Genomic DNA, 24,563 nt, shown 5'->3' with positions numbered 1-24,563 from the left:
TTTAAAATCACCCGTACTCCAGCGGGGGAACAGCGGATCGTAGCTCTGAAATGCTTGAGCATATCAAGACCCATAATGTTGTCAGGCGTGTTCGGGGCAAGCAGAAACGGACAGGGTGCAGAAAAGGGAGCAACATGGAATGCAAGGGGTCGGGAAAGAGGGTGTACCATCAAACCCTACCGATGTAACCATTAAGCCAGATGGGGGAGCCCTCGGAACCAATTGCTTGGACAGTGCACTGCGGGTAGCTCCTGTATCAACTAGGAACCGATCAGTAGAACCCAAAACATTTGCTGAAACATAAGGACCCTTTTGATCAACCGGCACTTCAACTGATTCTAACCCCCATCCAACGCAATCCTATGCATGCTGTGAGTCATTATACCCAGAACGGTCGTTCCCAGACATTTGATACTGATGTTGCCTATCAAACACATTAGGCCTATCCCGTTGCTGTACGCTAGGCTCAAATCGAGTACGATCATTAGAGTTCCCTCTATAATTCGAAAAGCCCCCCCTTCCTCTCGGCGGTCCCTGACCACGTCCCGGACGAGATGCATACAACACCGGACAATCTCTGGCCCAATGACCCGACTGTTTACAATACGCACATTGATTTCTATTTACATCTGACCAACCCGAAGGGGGACCATAGAATCCTCCCCTACCTCTATCGACACCCCGACGAGGCGGACCATACACTTGCGCTAACATCACCTTTGTTTTCAAATCTTTCGATTTCTTCTCCTCCTGCCCCTTCGCTTCTTGCTCCTGACGCTCATAATACTGAGCCATAGTCAGGAGGGATGCCGGAGACGAAGTGGACCAAGAACTTTCACTCGCTTTTAAATGAGCTGCTATTCCCGGTAATAAGTTCGCCACATATTTATCCACAAAAATATGGCGGCCCGTATCATCCGTAAGCGACTGACCACTAAAATCATGAAATGTCTCCTCAGAGCGTGTAAAGAAATCTGAAACTGATTCATCAACCTTCTGTTTACACGAGGCTAACATATTCAAATCAATCTTTTTAGGGGGAATAATCGTTTTCAGCTTAGTCAAAATAGCAGCAGGAAGATCTAAAATAATCCGCGGTGGTTTTTGCGCGGGTTTTCTCTCCTTATCCTCATCCTCAATCTCGGACCACCTAGCCTTAAAAGCGGGAACATCATCCACCTTCCGCACAGATCTCCACATATCCGGTGGTAATATGAGCCCAAAAAACAAGTCTATATCTGCTAAAGTCATAGTACAAGAATTCAAGGCCCCCTCGACCTCTTCATAAAAGGCCGCTGGATTCTTGCGGGGGTCAGGCAATGCATTCTTTAATGCCATAACATCAGCCCTATGCCAGGGAGTATAGACCCAATTATACACAAAATATCCCTTAGCACCGGCGGAAGTAATATCTGAACTAGTTCCCGCTCCTTTAGGAGGAACATACAAAGGTGCCGCCTCTCGCATCGGTTTAGCATGCACTAGTTCGCTCTTATCTGAGTGGGAGGTAGATGGTTGGTCATCGCTGATACGTGGATCCGACTGCTCCTCCTCCCCTGCCTTTAGGCGCGCTCTCTCTTTAAGGTCACTTGCCGCGTCCCGCAATGCAAACAGTCGCCGGACCGCATCAGATGCCTTAGAGGGAGAAAAAACACCGTTACGCAATGCTTTAGCATCTAATACTACATCATCAGGCTCAAAAACTTCTGAATATTTCCGAAAGGCAGTAATCACTTCATCAGAAAAGGTTTCAAGAAAATACAACTTCTCTCTATCCCGCCACTTTTCCAAAGAGTCCAACAATTCAGCAAGGGATAACTTGCCCTTAAGTGCATGAAGAGAAATTTTCCGAAGCTCACTCATACGCTCGACTGACAACATAGACCGCGTGTCTACCTTATCCGAAACCAATCCAGACTCCTGTGATCTCGGGGCGGACGCGCCAACATAAGGGGGCGGAGAACGATCTAATAAATAAAAATCATCTTCAAGATTAGTAAGGACAGGATAAAGTGGCTGGCGGACAGCATATTGACCCGAGACTTGCAACCTACGCTCTTTCTCTTGTCTCTCCGCCAGTTCTCTTTCCTCCCGACGCTTCGCTTTCTGTGCTCGCACATGATCATTTTTCCGTTGCTCTTTATCAAACAGCGCTTTCTCACGTTTCTCTCGCTCACGCACTTCCTTCACCCATAACCGCACACATTCAAACATGTCTTGCCGAGCACGCCGTTTACACATACACTGTTCCACATACTCAATCTTACGCATATCAAATGATCCATACAAAGGCCATCGTAACTCAGGATCCTTTTTGGTGTATTTCCTCCACACTGTGCTGTACATTATAGAGGAAAGACCATGCTTCACATACATATCCCTATTAGGAGTCCCCTCTGGGGGGGCTGGAGCAGATTCCTCAAGATTTAACCGGTTTCCAAAGCAGCAGCACCACTTACGGAGTGCGCTAAAAGCAGGCATGCTCAAAAATAATGCAAAATATGCAGTATTATCAAAAATGGCACTTAAACTTTGCGCCGTTCAAATTTAAACAACTCCGGAGAAATATCTCCACATTACCTGCCTATATGTGTTGCAACGCATATATTCTCACAGTAATCAATACAAAATATGACCGGTCATCACAAATCAAACTCAAATAGCCAACCCAGGCATCAAAACTCGGAGCAAGTACCGTACAACGGTTCTTACCAATCAAGAGTGTCCAGGTTCCAACTGCCAAGTTCCAAAATTCGCCCAAACGGCTGTCACGGCAAACCGACAGAAGAGGTCTCAGTCGAGGACCGGCGCCACCCAGAAGGTCAGCTCGGAAGGGAAGGAAGAAAACCTCGGGATGCCAGGACTAAAACGCCACTGGCAGTGATCACATCCCTGGCAAAATTCCTCACCTTCGTCACGACCAGTCCTTCGAGCATCCGAGTCGCCGATGAGCCCCACGTGACGGGCGCCAATTGATGACTACAGGCCCCAGCTAGGCCCGCAGAGTACAAGGGTTCGCTCTCCTGTAACAAAAACTAGAAGGAAGTTGGCACGGAAACTGCAAAATACAAAGACAGAGTTTATTAACCCTTAAGGGTGGTCCTACAACCTATACAACACTCCTCAGTATTGCATAGAGTAGCACAAAGAACTTGCATACACAGTCCCCTTTTATACACAACAGAGGGGCTCATGAGTGGGTGGATACAGCATGAAGCAGAATTCATTACCTTTTATGGTCATTTTCGATACAGAACCAATATGTGGGCGGAGTTAACACACTCCTTAAGCCCGCGAAAACATGGTCAAGCAAGGACTAACTGATAACAGATGTGGTCAAGTCTGGGCATGCGCCAGACGGACAAAGGGGCTATTGATAGACTGTTACTAGGAAGACAAAGAGCAACTAGCGAAAAGGTAGGACTCTTTTCGTGCTGAGCACATGGAGACACAACAATACAAAATGGAGTCCGGACATTAGTCAACATAAGACAAGAAACATGTTTTAACTAGAGAGAATTCATGTCTTTAGTGAATGCTTTATCATATCGCTGTTTTAGTTTTCAACAAGAGGACCTCCACCTGCAATATGGTGGTCCTTGATTGAATTAAACATTGCTTAAAAAAATGACCGACTGCTGTCTCTATCCACAGCCTGATATTGGACTCACAGTCTAGTGCAAAGCATCTAGACCAGTCCAGTGGCTCCTGGTGCTTCCAAAAGTTTATGGTTCAATTGTTCTCGACTCTTTAAATCCATGTCCAAGTGACCCAGCTTAATTTGAGTGTACAACTGGTCCCATAGTCAATTGGCACGTGCAACTTCCATGGACTATAATAAGTTCAAACAGTGCAGCAGATGTAAGTCCCCAGCTGCCCCCAGAAACTGTTGCAGCAAATGATTTATGCAGCATATTTGAGAACCCTGAGCTGGGGTCTCTAGGGGCTGAATAAAAAAGATGGAGTGGACTTAGCTTGGCAGCTGCCTGTCCACTCCGACCTTAGTGAAAAAAAACAGTAAGCAGTCCTTTTTTCTGCTTTGACTACTGAAATGTTAATTTTGATCTGAAATATGGACATGTTTTTACATGCTGGGCACAACTATACAAAAAAAAATCAAGAATGGAATGTAATTTGCGTAATTTCATATTTAGCACCATGTGACACCATATTTATGAAATGAGAATATAACTTCAGAACTTATGAACGTTAGACATAAATATGTTAAGTCGAACCGAGCATAGTTGACAAAATGTTGTGATCATTATGATGGAACATTTTTCCCTGTTCTCCTTCCTTTATTTGCATATATAAGGGACATGCTTTATTTACAATGGTGCTCCAATTTGTTTGATTTTCCATTCAATTTCATTTTGTGAATGCCGTGAAAATTGTAGCTTGATGAAGTCCACAGTGCTTCGGGAAAAATATACATGTTGCTGAGTATAACGCAAAAGCTGAATATTTTTCAAACTTATATTTCGTTGTTATTTAGTTTTTGATATGTTTCTGTAGTAAAGACGCTGCAGGCAGGGTGGGGTTGAGCAGGTTTATTCAGTAGCTACATGGTTGTCGAGCCAGCTACAGCAGAGGCTCCACCAGGCTCAGCACAGCTCAACTCCAACTGTGAACCTTTCATTACCATGCTAAGCCACTTAGCAACAGGCAACATTCCAACTGTACATGCTGCTGACATGGAGAAGTTTCATACTAATATTTACAAGATACCTTACTACAGTTTCATATTCACAGCCATGATGTGAATATGAAAAACATGTATCACATTTTATTTATTTGCACGGATTCTTAAATAAATTTATGAAACACTCCATTTGAATGATACCGGCAATTGAGTCATTTGATATATCTTTCAATACCGCAATCGGCTCCTACAACTCTTATTTGTCAAGTACACTTTGAATGGGCCCACTGAGGTGTATGGAGCCAGAATAGGTGAGGCTACAACTTTGCTGGGCAAGTCCTTCCTCACCTCTTCAACAAATTTCTACACACTTTATGGTCAACGGCCAACCCAGCAGAGAGAGCATGACAATGTGACAACCAAAAATGTTTCAGAACTTGAACCTTTTTTTTGTCATCTAAAGTGATCTGTCTTCTAGCCTTACTCTAATGTTGACGAGAGAGCAAATCTTTCTGTAGATCATGAAGTCCATTTGTGAGGTTACTCTCCTTGAATACATCTTAGTTTAATCCATTGGCTGATTAGTGAACAATCATTGCACTGTGATCAATGGCAGTATATCAGGTTGAGCATGGACTTCTGAAGCAAAACCACAGAAAATCCACCTGAGGTTTTGTTAAAGAGTCATGTACTTTGCACTCCAATTATAAACAGTGGATTTTCATCCAAACTCAGATAGGTAAAGCTGCGCGAGACAAGGTACTACTTGCCAGCTATATACTTAATTAATTGTTAAACTGATGGTCCAATGTTACAGCATCCGCTCTATAGTAATATGATCAAATAGTGCAAGCAGCTTGTGTTGGAGCCGTGCACACTTCTAATGGACGTTTTTTCCATTGTTCTAACAGGCTGAAAGCAAGAACAAAAAGAAATCCTTCATTTCAGGTAAGAATCTTCTGGGAACTTTTATCATATTTGCTGTTATTATGGTTTGGTCAGTTGGTGCTGAGCTCTGCCCCTTTCAGCTTGGGGTGCTCTTAGCAAGATATTTCGTGCACTTAGAGCCAAATAGTGCCAAGTGCTTTGATTAGACAGGCCGCAGTTCAGCTAGAAAGTCCAGGAGGAGGGGAAGATAGCTCGCTGTGTGTTGAGCGTAAATTTTTCATTTAATATCTTCCTGGTCACCTTCTGACTGGTATGACAGCAACTGTCTTGTAAGGGGGTGCAAGACTTCCATTGTATGACATGTCCCATGAGGTCATTGCAGCAGTCATTAAAGGTAGGCATGTTGTGTGACTCATAGTTGACTGGCTCAGTTGGCATGCCGCTGGAGAACTGAAGGCAAGCATGGCTGGACCATACGGGCAAGAATGAGCCAGGGGCGCTCCACTGTGCTGCGCAGATGAGCAACCTGTGCCAACATGTTGCGTTTATTCTGTTATGACCTCATGCACCTACTTATGCTCTTGCAAGGAGCCACATTAATACTATACCCTTGTTCAAATATACTATAGATGACATTTGCCCCCTTCACTAGAGGAAGCTGTGCTTACTTTCACTGAATGACTCTGCCCTACAGAGGACAGTGATTCTGTTTTGACCTCAGACATTCCAATCAGTTTAAGTTTCTCAGCATTCCCTGACTTATAAAAATTGGAGGTCTGGTGACTGAAATTACTAAAATAAGCTATTGACATTTTGACACCCTTTCGCCTCCATTGTTTGAGACTTACTTTGCCCAGTTTTCTACTATGCCTAATGAAACCACTGCACTAATAGCTATTTACTATCCTCTTTGATTACTAACTTTGTTAGTGAAAATGCAAATATCTATAAATCCCAAAAGCTCTAGGAGACTTTAATACCTCCGACGAATCAGATGTCAACCTAGGAGGAAAGATACTGTTGATTTCATGGTGACAATCTGTCTGCTGCAAAACGTTATAGAGCTGCCTGCAAACGTGACAGTGCTCTTTGTTTAGTATTCTTGTCTGAAGACCTATTTGAGGACTTATTTCTCACCTATTTGTTAGGATGGGAATATCTCCTGCAAGGTTTTATGAGCATGGACCTGATTGCACATATCTATGGTATTTTTGAGTTTTAGTGCCAAGTATGTGCAACAGTCATGCACAGTGGTGTAACAGCCCCCATGGTGCAGGAGGCCCCAATCTCCAGAGGGGCCCCTCAGGCCTTTAGGAATTTCCCTTGCTTGGATATTGATTTCTCCAAGAACTAATTTATTATGCATGAACATCTGTTCCTTAGGGGTTCATTCGTGACATTCCGATGTCCGACTTTTACGTCAATACAGGCATTCCTAAACACCTTCAAGGTATAAATATGCCTGCACTTGCCCTGGCAAACCACGGTTCCGGTACGGTCCAGTTCGACTGCCTACTTGCGGTTCGCCATGACAAGTTCGAAAGGAGATCGAGTTCCCGCCTGATGCACTGACTAGACGCTGTCATCCTCCTCGCAGAGAATCCAGCTCCTGTGTTTCCGACTCCCCTTGCAAGATGTTAGACATCGAGTCCCGGAAAGAGATTCCAAACTCACACATTCTAAGGTATGGAGCTGACTAGAACTTAGAGAGACTTTTGGCAACTCTTGGCAAAACTAAAACTATAGCTAGCTATACTTTAGAAAATAGCACTTACTTCTTACCTCGTACTACACTTAGGTTAGGTACACTGGGGTAGAACTATTTAGAAGCATCAGATGAGTATTCACATTTTAGCCTGTGTTATTTATATATGTATTTTTATGAATATATGTCATAGCTACAAACCATGCTATTGCAGTATTACTTTATCTTACTGCTAACCCTGTACGTATTGTACTTCGTATCCTGTCTTACGATTGTAGCAGTTCATATCTCTTGCATGAGAAATAAGACTGTTCAATAAACCCTTTTTAATGAAACGCCCGTCTCTATTTCTGTGCAACTCTAGAAATGAAGCATGCACGATTGACTGAGTGAAACTGTTATCTATTGTTTCCACGGTTCTGAGATTGTTCCGACTCTAAGGGTAACAAAGTTGTCATGTTTATGCGGTTAAACCAAAGGGGATGATGGGCGGAGTGTTGAACATTGCATGCACTCACCCCCAGTCAACTGATCTGGGTTTAATCCATCATCATTCTTTAGCTCACTCCACCACCCCAGTTCAGACATGGCCATATGCAAATCAGTCTGACCCTGTGCCTCATGGGGACAGTCCAGCCTGCACTTCTGAGCCATGTCTTTCCTGGACCGGAAAAAAGCATCCTGGGACCAGTTTCTGGCTAATCAGCCATCATCAGCCAGGCTAGCTTGAATCCAGTGGCAAAGTGAGCAAGGGACCCAGGTCTGGGCATACCATGCCAACTTAGGGCGAACAAAGCAAAACCAAAGGGGATGATGGGCGGAGTGTTGAACATTGCATGCACTCACCCCCAGTCAACTGATCTGGGTTTAATCCATCATCATTCTTTAGCTCACTCCACCACCCCAGTTCAGACATGGCCATATGCAAATCAGTCTGACCCTGTGCCTCATGGGGACAGTCCAGCCTGAACTGCTGAGCCATGTCTTTCCTGGACCGGAAAAAAGCATCCTGGGACCAGTTTCTGGCTAATCAGCCGTCATCAGCCAGGCTAGCTTGAATCCAGTGGCAAAGTGAGCAAGGGACCCACGTCTGGGCATACCCTGCCAACTTAGGGCGAACAAAGCAAAACCAAAGGGGATGATGGGCGGAGTTTTGAACATTGCATGCACTCACCCCCAGTCAACTGATCTGGGTTTAATCCATCATCATTCTTTAGCTCACTCCACCACCCCAGTTCAGACATGGCCATATGCAAATCAGTCTGACCCTGTGCCTCATGGGGACAGTCCAGCCTGAACTGCTGAGCCATGTCTTTCCTGGACCAGAAAAAAGAATCCTGGGACCAGTTTCTGGCTAATCAGCCGTCATCAGCCAGGCTAGCTTGAATCCAGTGGCAAAGTGGGCAAGGGACCCACGTCTGGGCATACCCTGCCAACTTAGGGCGAACAAAGCAAAACCAAAGGGGATGATGGGCGGAGTGTTGAACATTGCATGCACTCACCCCCAGTCAACTGATCTGGGTTTAATCCATCATCATTCTTTAGCTCACTCCACCACCCCAGTTCAGACATGGCCATATGCAAATCAGTCTGACCCTGTGCCTCATGGGGACAGTCCAGCCTGAACTGCTGAGCCATGTCTTTCCTGGACCGGAAAAAAGCATCCTGGGACCAGTTTCTGGCTAATCAGCCGTCATCAGTCAGGCTAGCTTGAATCCAGTGGCAAAGTGAGCAAGGGACCCACGTCTGGTAAATTCTTGTAAATTCGAGAAGTTTCTAGTGACCCCTGAGTTAGCTGGCACACACAAGTAATTAAGTTTAATGTACTCAATAGAGACATACTGACCTCAGTCCTATGTCAAAACTATAGTGTATATTATTCCAATGCGCAGAGGCTATCGGGGATATAGGAACTACACTACATGGCGCCCAACGGTTTGGTAAGGCACTAATTTAATGCTAGATACTGAAGTAACTCAGTCGTGCTTTCTCAGAGAACCCTACTCATAATACTCCATAAGACGTCTGGAGTGGGTAGGGATAATATCCGCCATAGCTGAGTAGGACAAAAATCCTATGAATTAGCTGTTTGGTTTGTTCAACGTTGAAGGATACAGTGTTCCAAAATATTGTGCACCTTATATTTGCTCCCTTGAAACTTGCTCTGCAACTTTAATTAAACAATGACCGAAGACGGCATTAACAACGAGGCTGTACCTGACAATGTCCCGGTAGCTTTTGATTATACAGGTTTTAATGAAACCGATGAAAATGCGAAAATTATTGCTCCAAATTTAAGGATAGCCATCACTCTAAAACTTATAAAACATGGCCTAACACCAAGAGGTGGTAGGGCAGTTTTTGTGATAGAGGCACATGAATCTCACCAGACAGAGGTATTCTATTAATTGATAGTATTCCCAGAATCAAATCCAGTAACTAAAATGTTTCACTTCTACAAAGAAGATGAACCACCTGAGGAATATATTCCTTTCGAGGATATTGAAATTCCACTCACATACCAGGAGCATGATCTCTAGTTTGAAGGCGTCCTAAAACATTACAATCACATTACCAGGCTCGGTCCACTAGGTAGACAAGGAGCAACATGGCCGATTTTAGCCAGCTACACACCTCATCCTGACATTGAAGCAATGTCAGACGAAGAATTACTTAATCAGATACAACATTTAATAGAATTACACAGTTAAACCACAACTGTCTGAAAGTCCTGATAAGGTCTTTCCTAAAAACACTCCTACCTCTTCTAAAAAGAAGTGGGAAAATAACAAACAACATTCAAAAGAGAAAGATTCTGAATCCCGAGGTAGGTCTCCTCAAAAGGAGCCCTCTGAAAGGAGGTATAAACTCAGGAATAGGGATAATTTGAGAAAACCTAACAGGTATCAAGATACTGATACACGTTCCTCTCGTACCTTTCAGATATCATCACAGACATCCAAAAGAAGAGGACGGTCAGAGAACAAAGAGGAACGCGTAAAGTCCAAAGACATTCAACACGTTCAGAAAAACAAACCAAAACCTCAATTCTCTAAAAAGAAGGTAGCAGGTCTGAAGATCAGACATGCCGAGGATTCTGAGAACACAACTCAAGAACGGAGAATGGGCTCAGACAATGTTGGACAGCGCAGCAGAAGTTACAGTAGCTCGCCAGAACCTGAAGGGGCTTCTGGAGACAGTGGACTTGAATGAGGACATTCAAGTTGAAACTGCAGATACCAGGGTTAGTTCTCCGCATAGGTTATATGAAATAACACTCCGGATGGAGGGAGACATACCAAGAAAAGTGAAAGCACTCTTTTGGGAGCGACTTTCAAAGGGTTATGATATACTTCTAGCAGAACAAGAGTGGCCACCAGAATTTGTCAGGGCGTGCCCACATGGCGAAGACATCATTATGCCAGCCTTCTCCAACGACATTCCAGTACATTTAAAATATACTTATGCCAGGAAATGGGATGAGGACTCACCTTACCACAAAATCCAGTTAAAAAATCATCCAACTGCACAAAGGCAGTATCCAATTAAGCAAGAAGCTAAAAAACAGGTCAGGGAGATCTTAGATCAATTTGAATAACAATAACAATCCTTTGTTTCCTGTCTCCAACCCAGACAATACATATTGTCTAGTTTTGGATTACAGACACTTAAACTCTTGTTGTAAAAACATTTGCAGTGCGAAATGCACACAGTACAGCATTAATGAATAACATTGTGCGTAAAAAGTACAAAACCACATTAAACATTTCAAATGGTTTCTTTTGTCAAAATATTGCACCTGAAAGTATATATTTGACCGCTTTCTCAATAATGGGGACTCGCCGTCAATTTTGTCGACTCCCTCAGGGGTTCAAAAACAGCCCGGGGTTAGTCTCAGCAAGAGTAACAGAGTTACTACAAATTTATGATGACGAGGCATTGTCATATGTCGATGATATATATCTGACAGACGATGACCTGGACAGGCACTTGAACAGGGTGAACACCATTATATCAGAGGGTTACAAATTCAACTTTAAAAAGTCCAGAAATGCCCATCTCACCGTCCTTTTCCTAGGATATGAACTTTCAAGTGAAGGCAAAAGCCTGGCAGCCAACTTTTTAGAAAAGTGTGCGTTGCTCCAACCTCCAAAAATGCTGAAAAACTTAGTCGATTCTAGGTTTCCTGAATTTTGGACGAACATACATTCTAAACTACGCAGAGAGGGTTAAACCTCTCTACGAATTAATCAAACCTGATTTCAAAGCCACAACTTGGCCACAAGAACACACACAAATTCTGCGTTCACTCCAAACAGATATGTTAGCAACTAAACACTTGCAAATACGCGTAAATATATGCAACTTAGTGATCTGAATCATTCCGGGTCAATGCGGATTCACATACTTAACTTTTAACGAAGGTGAAAAAGTACCAATTGCATACAAATCACACTTGTATACACAAACAGAAATGAAATTCCCTTCTACAGAAAAAATTCTGACAGCAGTTCAAACCGCTGTAGCAAAAGAAAGAGCCCTAGCACAGGGGAAGCACATTATGGTTGTGACTCCTTTACCAGCCTTAGAGGCAGTTACAAAAGCTAGTATTCCGAAAGCAAAAGCTTCACATCCAAGATGGATACAATGGGTTAATTCTCTTGCTGCAACTGATGTTGAATATGTTTTTGATCCTTATTTAAAAACACAAGCATTCCTGAAATACGAACACGAATGTCCTCTGCATACTGAAATTCTCCCTCTTGATCAGTACGAATTTATACTGACGGATCTGCACAACCCGCTACGGAGAGTAAACAAGCTTACAGTACAGCATGCACGATCGTTCAATCTTGTATGCGCGATGGCAAATTCAGACCAATGGTCACAAAAACGCAATCTCTAGGAGATTGTACAGCTCAGCGAGCTGAACTACATGCATTCAAGATGGCACTTGAAAATACGGATCGCGAATTCCCCACACTCATAGAGTGCGATTCTTTTTACTGTGTTCAATCATACAATGAATTTTTACAGAATTGGCTTCAAAATGGATCCAAAGATGCAAAAGATGGCACAATCAAGCATAAAACGCTTTGGGAACAAGTAGTTCAGTTGCGAAACGGACTACAAAACACTCACATGATACACACGCTGAGTTATCAACGTGATGGCGTTCACGTTGAAGGGAATTCATTGGCTGATGAAGCCGCGAAAGGGGCTGTGCAAACGGCTTCCGTAGCTGCAATCACTCGTTCAAAAACAAAAATAGACAGTGAAATGATGCTTGCTGTCAATGCTTCAACCAAAGGCAGCGGTGCAGTGTTACCTAAAAAATTTCCACTCAAATGCTCATATATAATTGAAGCGAACAATGTTCCGTTTGCTCGAATCCCTGGAGTGGGGGATAGGGTAATACCAAACATGGAAGAAAGAGCAGCTTTGATTTACGAAGCACATCTGGGAGAGGGTTTGAAACATCAGGTGATCTCTAAAACACTTTTAAAACTAAAAGAGATGTACTGGTGGCCAGGAATGAATACACTGATTCATATCTTCATCAATAACTGCATAGACTGCAATAGAGATCGCAGTACAGAATGCCACCAGACACCTGGCTACAACATGGCCAGCCTAGTTCAGATACCATTATTAGACAGCATTAGACTATCTACGTGCAGGCGTCCTCTTGGACAAATGCAATCCAACAAAAACTAAACAAAGGTTCCTATGGATGTGGCCTCAGCGCTCTGCTGACGCTCGAACTGTTATAAAAGATTTGCGAGTCTTTATCGGCACATACGCAATTGGCACACTACATTCTGACCAGGGTCCTGCGTTTAGCTCTCGAGCTTACAAAGAACCCAAGGCCAGTTTGCGCGTAGTATTGCGGTATTCTACTCCATTCGATCATAAAGGAAATTCTGTTGTGGGAAGACAAACCGGGACTTAAAGCAGTCTATAACAGCTAGGGTATTCGGTTTGGGTGCGTCAAACACCTTTATGGGGTCCAGCGCGCACTTAACAACTTGCCAAGAAGTTCTCTAGGGGGTGTAACTCCATATGAAGTTCTATTTGGAACTAGAATATTGGTACCGGACCTTGATATGCAAGGCACAGTGATGGAAAATAAGAAATTTGATATCAAAGATCGTTTGGCTGTTTTACAGGACTTAAAGGAACTAAGAACAAAACAAAGCAACGTGCTCCTGAAGCCCACCATCAGTGGGGAAAAACCGGCTGTCCCAGCAAGGCCTGTCTGGTTCCCAAAGCTTGGTGATCTAGTCAGAGAAAATATTGCGGATAAGAAGGAATTTGGGCCTTCTTACAGACAACCACTACCTGTCCTAGCAATCCACGGATCAAGAACAGTACTTTTGCCGACCCTTGCTGGTAAAAAGGAGAAAAGATTTGTGTCCATCGACCTGATCAAACCACACTATGTGGCCGATACTAAGCAGTAGGCCAAGTGGACTCTGACAATGTAGCAGACGCACTCCGCTGGCTACAATCCAAGAGGTTCAAACTGAGAGACTCATCACCTTTGAAGATTCTGCAGTGAGAAATAAAGGACTAAGCAACAAAGCTATGGAACTCATCCCTCATGATACCCAAATAACAGTTCGTCCTGATACACCTGTCTACAATGAAGTAACAAGTGATCAACTGGTTCCAGCGAATTCAACAAATCCTGATGCAATTCCAACCATTGACAGAACTGCCTCTGGCTATTTCATGAACTTTGATACGTTTTCTGAGGATCCCAGAGAACCTGAAACAACGCCAGCACAAAGAACTTTCAAAGAACAAGCAACAGACTTTTTTCATCTCCTGAAAAAGACTTATCTGGTTTCACCATGGATTGAACTATGGATTGTTTTGGGAATATTCTTCTTTCTACTATGGTTAGCTCTGGTAATAACTCTAGGTATGCTGATAAGTGGAAGATATATTCAAATGGACACAGCAAGTAAAAGAGTGAACTTACTTCTCCCGCCACACAAATCATCCCATCGTGAGACTTGTCAGCATTGAACATCACAGCCGTTCCTATACCAGATGGTATAGTTTGGGACAGAACTGAATATGACATATTTGGCCCGTCTGAGCTTTGGAAGATTCCACACTTATTTAAGATTTCATTGAGTGACTTTATTACTTCTAGTACCTTTTCTGATGATTGGGACTTTGAGACTGTTAATAACATGATGTCTGATCTAGAGATGTCTGCAGTATTCACAAATCATGAATATTTAGAGGGTTCATCAGACTATGAACAAATGTATTGTTATAAACACTATGGTCATAATTTCTTGCATAAAACTGCATCACCTAGAAATGTATTTATGTATAACCAATGGGAACATTGTCCTACACCTCCAAAGGTTAGTTCAAAAATGTTTGCAATGTAATTTCCATATTTTTCAGGCTACAATTTTTTCAATGCGATGCAAAGTTTTTACTGTCACTAAAACACTTCACTTCACGCACCTTCACTTTTGTTTGTGTGAGCACTGTATATAATGTATACTCTTGTAATGTAAAAATGACAGAAACGGAAGCTTTTCCATTTTATGATGTTAAATAAAATGTGATGCCTTCCTTTACTCTTCTGTGTCCTTGCATACATCTCTGAATTGGATCCAACGGGGTTCAATATACCAATGAATATAATTGAATTATTCTTAAATTAATTAATTGTAGCCTTGCTACCTGAGGATCTTTGACCTCATAATACCACTGTTTTTTTGATCTACAATTTGTTAACCAATACTAAACAGATTTATTCTGCAGCCTTTATTGCCCAACTGTCTAGACAGGGTTTCGACTTTTGGAAAGACAACATTGAGACAAAATCTGTCTGGGGAACAAAAGATTGGCAAGTACAGGGGGTAGAAGCTTTGTTTAGAGCCTGTATCATCCCTGAGCAAATTATGTTTTTGAATGACACTGTCCAGCAAACGTCTTGCCTTGGGTTAGCCAAGATCAAAGACATGAACACACCGACCATACCCATACCTGCAAGTAATAGCACTACACGGGGGGAGGTCAACGTACATAATATTTTGCATCACAACAGATCAGATACAGAATGGAAAAAAATGGTTGCTCTGGCCCACAGACATGAATAACTGTCAAGATAGATTCCTAAACAAAACACAGGGTTTCACTATCAATAGACTAGACCCACGCAATGTTCAAAGACAGCAACCAGGGGTAGTAACAACATACAGTGTAGGGAAACTTTGCCTTGATTGGCTACAGAAAGCTACACTGAAGGATGTAAAACAACACTTAACTTTACTTCAAGAAGGTGCAGACCTTAGGGAATTCTTGCTAGGACCAAGAAAACCGCGTCATAAACGTTTCATATATGCGGGTATCTACGCTGCTTATAATGAAGCATGGAAGGTTACCCAAGCAGAGACGGAAGAACGAATACGAGAAATTGATTGTATTAACTTAGAGAAAACTCTCTCTGTAGTAGACAATGGGTTAACAACTCTGTCGTCCAGAATATATTCATTGCACAGCATTGTGTCTTCTGTCATAGACATCATGGAACAAGACTTGGTCATGTTGCAACATGGTCAGTCTCAGCTACGTTCTATCATGCTATTGGGCTGGACGCTACAAAACTTGCGTGCAAGCTATGTGCCTTGGCGTTTAATCAACACTACGTCACTGTTTTCAGAATTCAATCTCACTGATAAACAGATCAAACTGGCACAAAGGGGAGCAGACCACACTTTGCTGAGCATTGAAAAACTGGACAAATTACCATTCACAGTGGCAGAAAAACCAGCTACTGAATGGCTCATACATGGTAAAATTACTCTGCCTGTTACAAATATCCATTTTCAGTATTGCCTAAAACATATACCAGTAAGCAAATATGAAAGGTTGGGTAAAGAATACATCAAGACATCTTGGGATTTACCTTGCACACATAGATGTTGTAGTGTTGGGCGTGAAGTGTTTCTTAGCGGTACAAACTGTGAAAACGCACTAAGCGGTTCTCTCCTTTGTCACGTATTAACTTACACGGGCCTGTGATGGTTCCACTACAAACTTATCCTGTCACCTGCAAGGTTCACCGGCTGCCGTGATTAATCCAATTTTTGGCCAGCTTTCTAATGGGAGTTACATTATGTTGAATGATCACAGCTGCTGTGGCATGTTGCCAGGTATTCCATATCTAGTTACGGTTACATCCAGGGTCACTTGCTGTATGCAAGTCTTGTTTCCACAAATAGACACAGTCAGGGACTGTAGGCACGGAAGTGAACCTTTTTGAGAGGGCTGTCCTTAATAAAATCCAAAAGGCAGTTAAATATGTTCCTAAGCCTGCATATAACACCACTCGGGAAGAAAACCTCGCTCTCAAGGCACTGAAGAATGACAAAGCGCTTACGATTAAACCCTGTGACAAGGGAGGTGGCATTGTCATTCTTGACACTATCAGGTATAAAGAAAAAATGCTTGACCTCCTTGGTTCAACAAGACACTACTGTAAGATTCTGACGAACCCTGAACCCAGGATCAAGCGTCGTATCCTGCGAGCAGTGGAACAAGCGGTTGAAAGAGGTGATATTTGCTTGGCAGAGGCCCTTTTCCTCACACCAACTTATACCCGTATACCTATTATCTATGGTCTACCTAAAACACATAAGAACCAACTTGACCCGCCCCTGAGGCCCATTGTCTCTACGATCAGCTCGGCGACGGAACCTCTGTCTAAGTATTTGGATAGGTTCCTTCAGCCGATCGTGGGAAGTTTACCGTCTTATGTGAAGGATACCGGTCATTTCATATCTAAGATCGAGGGCCTTGATTACGACCCAGAGCGAGATATTCTTGTCACTCTGGACGTCGTATCACTTTACTCTAATATTCCCCAAAGGGAGGCCTGTAAAGTGGTTAGTAACATCATTGCTACCGATTCTTCTTTGGTAAACGGCCTTTTTCTGACACAATGCCTTGAGATTGTTTTGGAAGAAAACTTTTTCGAGTTTGACGGGCAACTCTACCAACAGGTGCAGGGAGTTAGCATGGGCGCTGCCTGTGCACCGAGCGTTGCATGCCTGTACATGGGCGATTATGAGAAGAACAACATCTTCAACGAAGTAGCCCCCTTTTTCGAGAACGTCAGACATTGGTCGCGTTACATCGATGATGTTTTTTTCATTTGGACAGGCGACCAATCATCTCTAAACGACTACATTGAATGGCTGAATGCAGCGGACCATAACATCAGGTTCACTGCCCATGTCAGCACTACCAAGCTTGAGTTCCTCGACATCTGGATTGAACATCACGATTGTAAGCTTACTGTATCGCTATACACGAAGCCCACAGCGAGAAACACCTTGCTTCATTTTGAAAGCTTTCATCCTAGGAGTCAAAAAGATGGGATTCCGTTTAGTCAATTTCTGCGCCTTCGCAGAAATTGTACTACCGTCAAAGATTATCTTATCCATGCGGAAACGATGAAGCTTAAGTTCATCAGCAGAGGCTACCCTCCCAGAATGGTGAGAAATGCCTCCAAAAGGGCGCGTTTCTATAACCGCGATGCCATGTTTGAACCTAAACCGCAAAACATAGTTGATAAACTTGTTTGTGTCACTAAACATTCTCCACTCAACAACAAAGTAAGGCAAATCATTAACTCAGAGTGGCATCTATTAAATTTGGGTGAACAAACTACCCCTATCCCGAAACCGATCTTTGCATTTCGCAAAAACAAAAACCTCAGAAATCTGTTAGTGAGAGCCAAAGATTTAGATCGAAACACCTGGATACAAAAATCCATTGATGGTCCATCACCTGTAAAAGGCAACCACAAATGTGGCTCCTGCCATGCATGCATTAATGCCATTATTGGTACCACCATATGCATTAATGGCTATACCGCTGACCTGAGGGAGATGACTAATTGCAGAACATCCAACTGCATATATGTGATTCAGTGTCCTTGTCTACTCTCCTATGTGGGTGAAACCTCTAGAGAGGTCAGGGTCCGAATAGGGGAACATAAATCAAATATAAGATGTTCCAAACATACTGCACCTATTGTGACCCATTGGATGGAGAAAAATCATACAGAAAGTGAGCTGCGTTGGTCTATCCTTGAAAGAATACGTCCCCAAAAGGGATATAACCCAGATAGCATTCGCAAAAAACGCGAAGTTTTTTGGATTTTTATCCTTAATACTAAGGAAAGGGGACTTAATGAGTCCCTTCCATGGGAGAATGCGCTTCTGTAACCATATCTGGCCTTCTCTATTCATTAACTGTTCTTTCTGGAGTTTACATGTGCGAAATTTTGCTTTAACCGCAAAACTTGGTGTCTTTACCCTGTCGTTTATCCATGTATTGTTCCTTGGTCTCTAATTGTTTTAAATTAGCCCTTAGTTCGCATTTATCATTTCCTCTGTAGGTTTTGTTTTGTTTGGTATCTCCTTTTTTCTTCGTTTTGTATCTTTATCTTTTAATTGTCAGGAATCCTTCCCCTTTAAATCTGAGGCCACAGTCTTTCTGTCCACACCCCCAATTGATGCTTTTCTGATTGGAGGGTTTAAATTACCTGATCTTTGCCGGTTTTCTCACTCGTTAGTGACTGCATTGTTCCGGACGCCGCTTCAGAGACGTTGGTCTATCCGTTTGTGACGCCCGCCGAATGACCGAGGTATTCCTGCTCTGTTAACTCCTCTCTGCCGCTTTTGCGTAGCGTTAGCATTCTGAGGGCTCTTTGTGTTATATTTCTGATCTGTGTTTGTCTGCTTTATTTTTTAGTTTATCATCGGCTTTCGGCCATTTTTCACCAGCTTCACGCATCCATCGTGGAATCTGGTCTACTCCGTGTAGTATTTCTGCTTTCTCCCGCACGGAATATAAAGATGCTCATTGGTGTGTTTTGAATATAGGTGAGTTTAGACCCTCCCGATCCTTTAGACCTGGATTTTACCTTTGACCTTATGATTTGTTCTTCTCTTTCTTTTCTATATTAGCGGCGATCCAACAAACAACAGGTTTCTTCGCTGCAGCACTTCCGCCTGCATCGAGTTTCTGAAACTCCTGGCGTGTAGATTATCTAGCGTTGTTATTATCCCTGGGCTTTCCTGGATTTGTATTTCTTCCTGGTAAATACATTCAGTATTCATTCCTCTGTCAGTCCGTTAATATGTATATACGCTGTCTACATTTACTTTTATTTCTTTGTTGGTTCAGCCTGCAAATCGCTCAAATCATCCCAAATCATCCTAAATCTTGTAAAGCTCACCTTCTGGACTTTTGTTTCTTCTATCAACTCAGGTAATCTGTCTGCTTTAATCATATGTTTGTCTGCACATTGGTCTTTTGAAGTTTTGTTTTGTTTTGTTTTCATCTTATCTGTATATATATTCTTGTGTTTTTCTTTCAGCCTCTTGTGTTTCATTTGTTTCATTTGTTTTATTTTTCATCTCTTATCTTTAGTGCGCACGCCCAATCTCCTGATTTTAATAGCATTATTGTATATATCATTTCGTTGATGCAGTAGAGACACTCTTTGTGTGAGAATCACAGACTGGAATTGTTCCTCATTTGTATGTTTCTGTTTCTTCTTATGTACATACATTGTCTTTTTTTGTTTTTATCCCAGGTCCCGTTTTTGATTTGTGTGGTTCTGTTTCTCGCCCTGAAGAAGGTGGTTCTCCGCTCCTCGGCGTTGTTTCACCGAAACGCGCGTCGGCGTTTTTCCCAAGAGCCCCGCCCCCTTGATCGTTGATTTTGGACCTAATTTTCAGACATATCGTCTTCCTCTGAAATCCTTATCCCATCTATAATTTCCATACTCATTTGTGTTCTTGAGTACCTTTGTGAAGACCTCCTTGAGGGCTGGGTCCTTGGTGTTTACCACTCATTCAGTTTTTGCATTAACAGCACAGTTATATATATCTTGATGAATGTGTGTGATTGGGTGTGAATGAATGTGTATATGAGTAGAATTTTCCTTCCTTGAAGTGGGAACCTGTGTTTTTTGAAATTTGTCTTTTTGTATTTGTTTCGTCTCTCTGAATTTGTCCTATTAAATAGCCATTAATGTATCATATTTATTTACAACATTTATTTAAAGTAATGCAATAAATGTTTGTTTATAATTAAAAAAATTTCAACTATTGCTGTGTGTGGCCCCACATATGTATACAATTGTTTGTTCTTTTGTTCCTCTTTCCTTTGTGTGTCTCTAGCTGGCATCTAAAGATATCTTTTGATACTGTGTACCTTCTTGATAAATAGGGTAGAGTTCTCTTCCGTTTGTTCTGAAACAGTCAGGGAGTCGCCTTTATGGCCTTCACTGAACATCTCTTCTATACGAATTGATACTCTAAGCAGAATGAAAGCCATTCTTTTACAACAAACTGTGCCACTGACCTCTGCCAAAGAAACGTATGATCTACAAGTCGAAAGGACTTCTGCCGAGATACATACCCTTTTGTATACAAACTGCCCTGTACATTTCTCAGAAATGTTAGGTCATATCTTAAAAATGTCTGATACGAGCGGTATTATACATGTAATTAAGAACGTATGTGCAGGACTGTTAGCACCTTGTCAAGCAGTCCTCTGCATATTTCCAAACTTCGTGCACTCTATTTTTGCTCCTACTGCTACGATATGGCAAGCCAAATCACCAGCGACACCCAATTCACCATGGGGAGAGCTCTATTGGAGATGAAGTGTTGTGAGCGCATTGTCCAAATTTTGGGTTTACCTCGTCTACGAGAATTAAACACCACATGGTTTCTGTCATTCAGACCAATCTGGCAAAATTGCATCTTACCTGTTCTACGCTGCCTGCTCTGTGGTGAAGAATGCGTGCTAGACATCTGTCTAATGCTCCCATCAGTCATGCCTACGGATATCGATATCCTGCTAGACCCGCCCGGTAACGGCCCATGCTCTGTGTTGTCCCCAGCGGCTACCAATCCTGATGACGGCATTCATTCTCACAGACGCAAATTGCTACTGCTGAGGTACGAGAAGAAACATCAGGCACGCAGGTAACATTTGATTCGAACATTGCTGATGCAACCAATGCTGAAGGCGATAGTTCACATCTATGTGCAGTTAATCTTCTAAATGAGGTATTCCAACTTTCACCTACAATGGTAGATGACTTTTTGTCTACAGGATTAGAAGATTTCATGTTTTCTCCAGGCTCACACACTGACTTTTGATTAAGGCACACAGTGTTCCAATGAGACTCTTAATTTGGCCTTCACTATTTTCAGACAAAGGACTAACTTTGGAACTTTTTTCCTACCATTAATTTTTTTTTTTCAATTTTTTTTTTTTTTTTTTTTTTTTGGCACAGTAATCTGCTTATAGTAGAACTATTCATAGAGAACAGAATTCTTTGAAAATCTTCCAGGGACATTATGCCACCCTGTCACATCAACAATTGTTTTGTGTTAATCTGATATGAAATGGTTTCGGCCCCTTTTCTTCTGTATTAACGAGCCATTTCATCATGTGTATATATTTCTGACTCATTCTTTTTAGCATTTCCAATGCGCACATATGCTTAGAATGAAATATTGCTTTTAATATGTACAGCACCTTATGCATAGCAATGGTTTTGTAATGCATTTTTAGAACATATGTTTTTAGATATGCTTTAGCTAATCATGCAATACTCTCTTTCAGATATGTTTAGTATGTTTGGGATTTAGTAATGTCGTTCATACGAAACTGGAGTGGGTGTTGTGTGTAGATTTAGATTCCGTATATAGGTTTCCCGATGTATGCCCTTATATAGGTACAATTCATATTGCCCTTATTTAAGCATATGAAATCCGGCCCTTATTTAGGCATTGTCCATGCTAACCAAATACAGGCATGGTCTCCTACATCCGTCAATCCACGTCACAACAAGTTCTTGGAAAACCAGATTCTTAAGCCTTTAGGAATTTCCCTTGCTTGGATATTGATTTCTCCAAGAACTCATTTATTATACATGAACATCTGTTCCTTAGGGGTTCATTCATGACGTTCTGATGCCCGACTTTTAGGTCAATACAGGTATTCCTAAACACCTTCAAGGTATAAATATACCTGCACTTGCCCTGGTAAACCATGGTTCTGGTACGGTCCAGTTCCACTGCCCACTTGCGGTTCGCCACGACAAGTTCGGAAGGAGATCGAGTTCCCGTCTGATGTACTGACCAGACGCTGTCATCCTCCTCGCAGAGAATCCAGCTCCAGTGTTTCCGACTCCCCTTGCAGAATGTTAGACATTGAGTCCCGGAAAGAGATTCCAACCTCACACATTCTAAGGTATGGAGCTGACTAGAACTTAGAGAAACTTTTGGCAACTCTTGGCAAAACTAAAACTATAGCTAGCTATACTTTATAAAACAGCACCTACTTCTTACCTCGTACTACACTTAGGTTAGGTACACTGGGGTAGAACTATTTAGAAGCATCAGATGAGTATTCACATTTTAGCCTGTGTTATTTATATATGTATTTTGATGAATATATGTCATAGCTACAAACCATGCTATTGCAGTATTACTTTATCTTACTGCTAACCCTGTACGTATTGTACTTCGCATCCTGTCTTACGATTGTAGCAGTTCATATCTCTTGCATGAGAAATAAGACTGTTCAATAAACTCTTTTTATTGAAACGCCCGTCTCTCTATTTCTGTGCAACTCTGTAGAAATGAAGCATGCACGATTGACTGAGTGAAACTGTTATCTATTGTTTCCACGGTTCTGAGATTGTTCCGACTCTAAGGGAAACAAAGTTGTCATGTTTATGCGGTTGTCAGAAACGAATCCCTTCTTGTATATATTCGAGAAGTTTCTAGTGACCTCTGAGTTAGCTGGCACACACAAGTAATTAAGTTTAATGTACTCGATAGAGACATACTGACCTCAGTCCTATGTCAAAACTATAGTGTATATTATTCCAATGCGCAGAGCCTATCGGGGATATAGGAACTACACTACATCACTTTGGGGTCTCAGGTTTAACAGGTTCAGGTCCAGTCCTTCTCACTCATACAAGAGGGCAGCAGGCAGCTGGTTAGCATAGCAGAGCAGTACTTCCTTCAGAGCAGCAGTCCAGCAGAGTGGTGGTCCTTTTATCAGCACAGCAGTCATTCTTCCTTGCAGAGTGTCCACAGGTATTATCAACAAAGGGGTAGTTTTGCCAAGTGGCTGGGGTACGTGTCGCTAGGAGATCTATACTTCATGCCCTCACACACCTGTTGGGTGTCATGCTTTATCATTGGGCGCTCCTCGTCTGGCTGGTGCTGCAATGCCCGACGGGCCTGGGGGCCGCTTTTTCTGAGATCTTTTGATCTGAAGATGCCGTAATGATGAGTGCAAGTGGGCGGTTTTGTAGCGAGTCTAATGGGTGAAAGGTGACTTTAAAATAGGCCCTGGAACCCAAAAATAATCATTTTAATAAGAGATGGGCCCCAGGAATAGGTAAAAACAGTGGTGCTATCTTGTGGTCCTTAGGTACCAGGATAGCTACTAGTCGAAAGAGGTCGTTAGTGTCATGAGGTCACCATGTTTTGTGGCATCTAGGCCCAACCATCGGGCGGCACTTCGACAGGACCAAAAAATCAATGTGTCCCCTGTCGGAGCTAGGTGTACCATCTCTAGTTGAGGGGGACCTAGTGGTGTGTGCCGGTATTCCCTGTTGGGGTGCCGGTCAGCGATTCCACCTCAATTAGAGGTGTATGGTGCTTCATAGGTGGATTGGAGGGTCCCGACCACAATAAGGGACACTTGTTATCTGGACCGGAAACTGCCGTCAGACCTACCGCTCTCCATCCGACCTGGATTGCAGGAGTAGGACCTCATTAAATATATGCTATTCCGCCATCCATTGATTTAAGAGTGTCCATAGGTCCAGAAGCGTATTGAAGAGGTTGTGTCTAAGGTCCAATATTTATAACTGGTGCCCTTCCTCTGGAAGGGGGAGAAGCTTCTGGAAATTGTCTTTGAAGTGCACATGCTTCCTGCCATCCCTGCCTTCAGACTAACTACATGGGGTATGCAGCCCTTTCTGTGGAGGCAGGGCATAGCCTAGCCAAGTGTAAGTAGGGATGTGCCTAGCTCCACCTTCTACCAAACATTAACTAGTTACCGGCTTCCATTTGGAAGTTATCACTTTTTTAAATGTATTAAGGTAACTCTAATGTTAGCCTATTGGAGGGGGAAGCCTTGCAGTAATGAAAAATGAGTTGAAATGTTTTTCACTACCAGTACATGTTAAAAATGAAAAGTGCATGTCTTACTTCTTAAATGCACTCCACCCTGCCA

The 24,563-nt window shown here is 42.5% G+C and overlaps 1 protein-coding gene across 1 annotated transcript in view; it reads left to right on the top strand.

The window, feature by feature from the left end:
• The window catches only part of LOC146871537 (protein FAM107B-like), a 126,810-nt gene that overhangs the window by 69,196 nt on the left and 33,051 nt on the right, over nucleotides 1–24,563 (top strand). The window contains exon 2 of the mRNA XM_085599759.1: nucleotides 5,554–5,590. Within this exon, the coding sequence (XP_085455885.1) occupies nucleotides 5,554–5,590 (37 nt within the window). The remainder of the gene's footprint in view (nucleotides 1–5,553; nucleotides 5,591–24,563) is intronic.

The sequence above is a fragment of the Triturus cristatus genome, chromosome 1_1, assembly GCF_964204655.1.
Source record: "Triturus cristatus chromosome 1_1, aTriCri1.1, whole genome shotgun sequence".
Lineage (NCBI taxonomy): Eukaryota > Metazoa > Chordata > Amphibia > Caudata > Salamandridae > Triturus > Triturus cristatus.
Note: the sequence above shows the minus strand (reverse complement) of the source record. Positions and strands in the feature narration are given on the sequence as shown.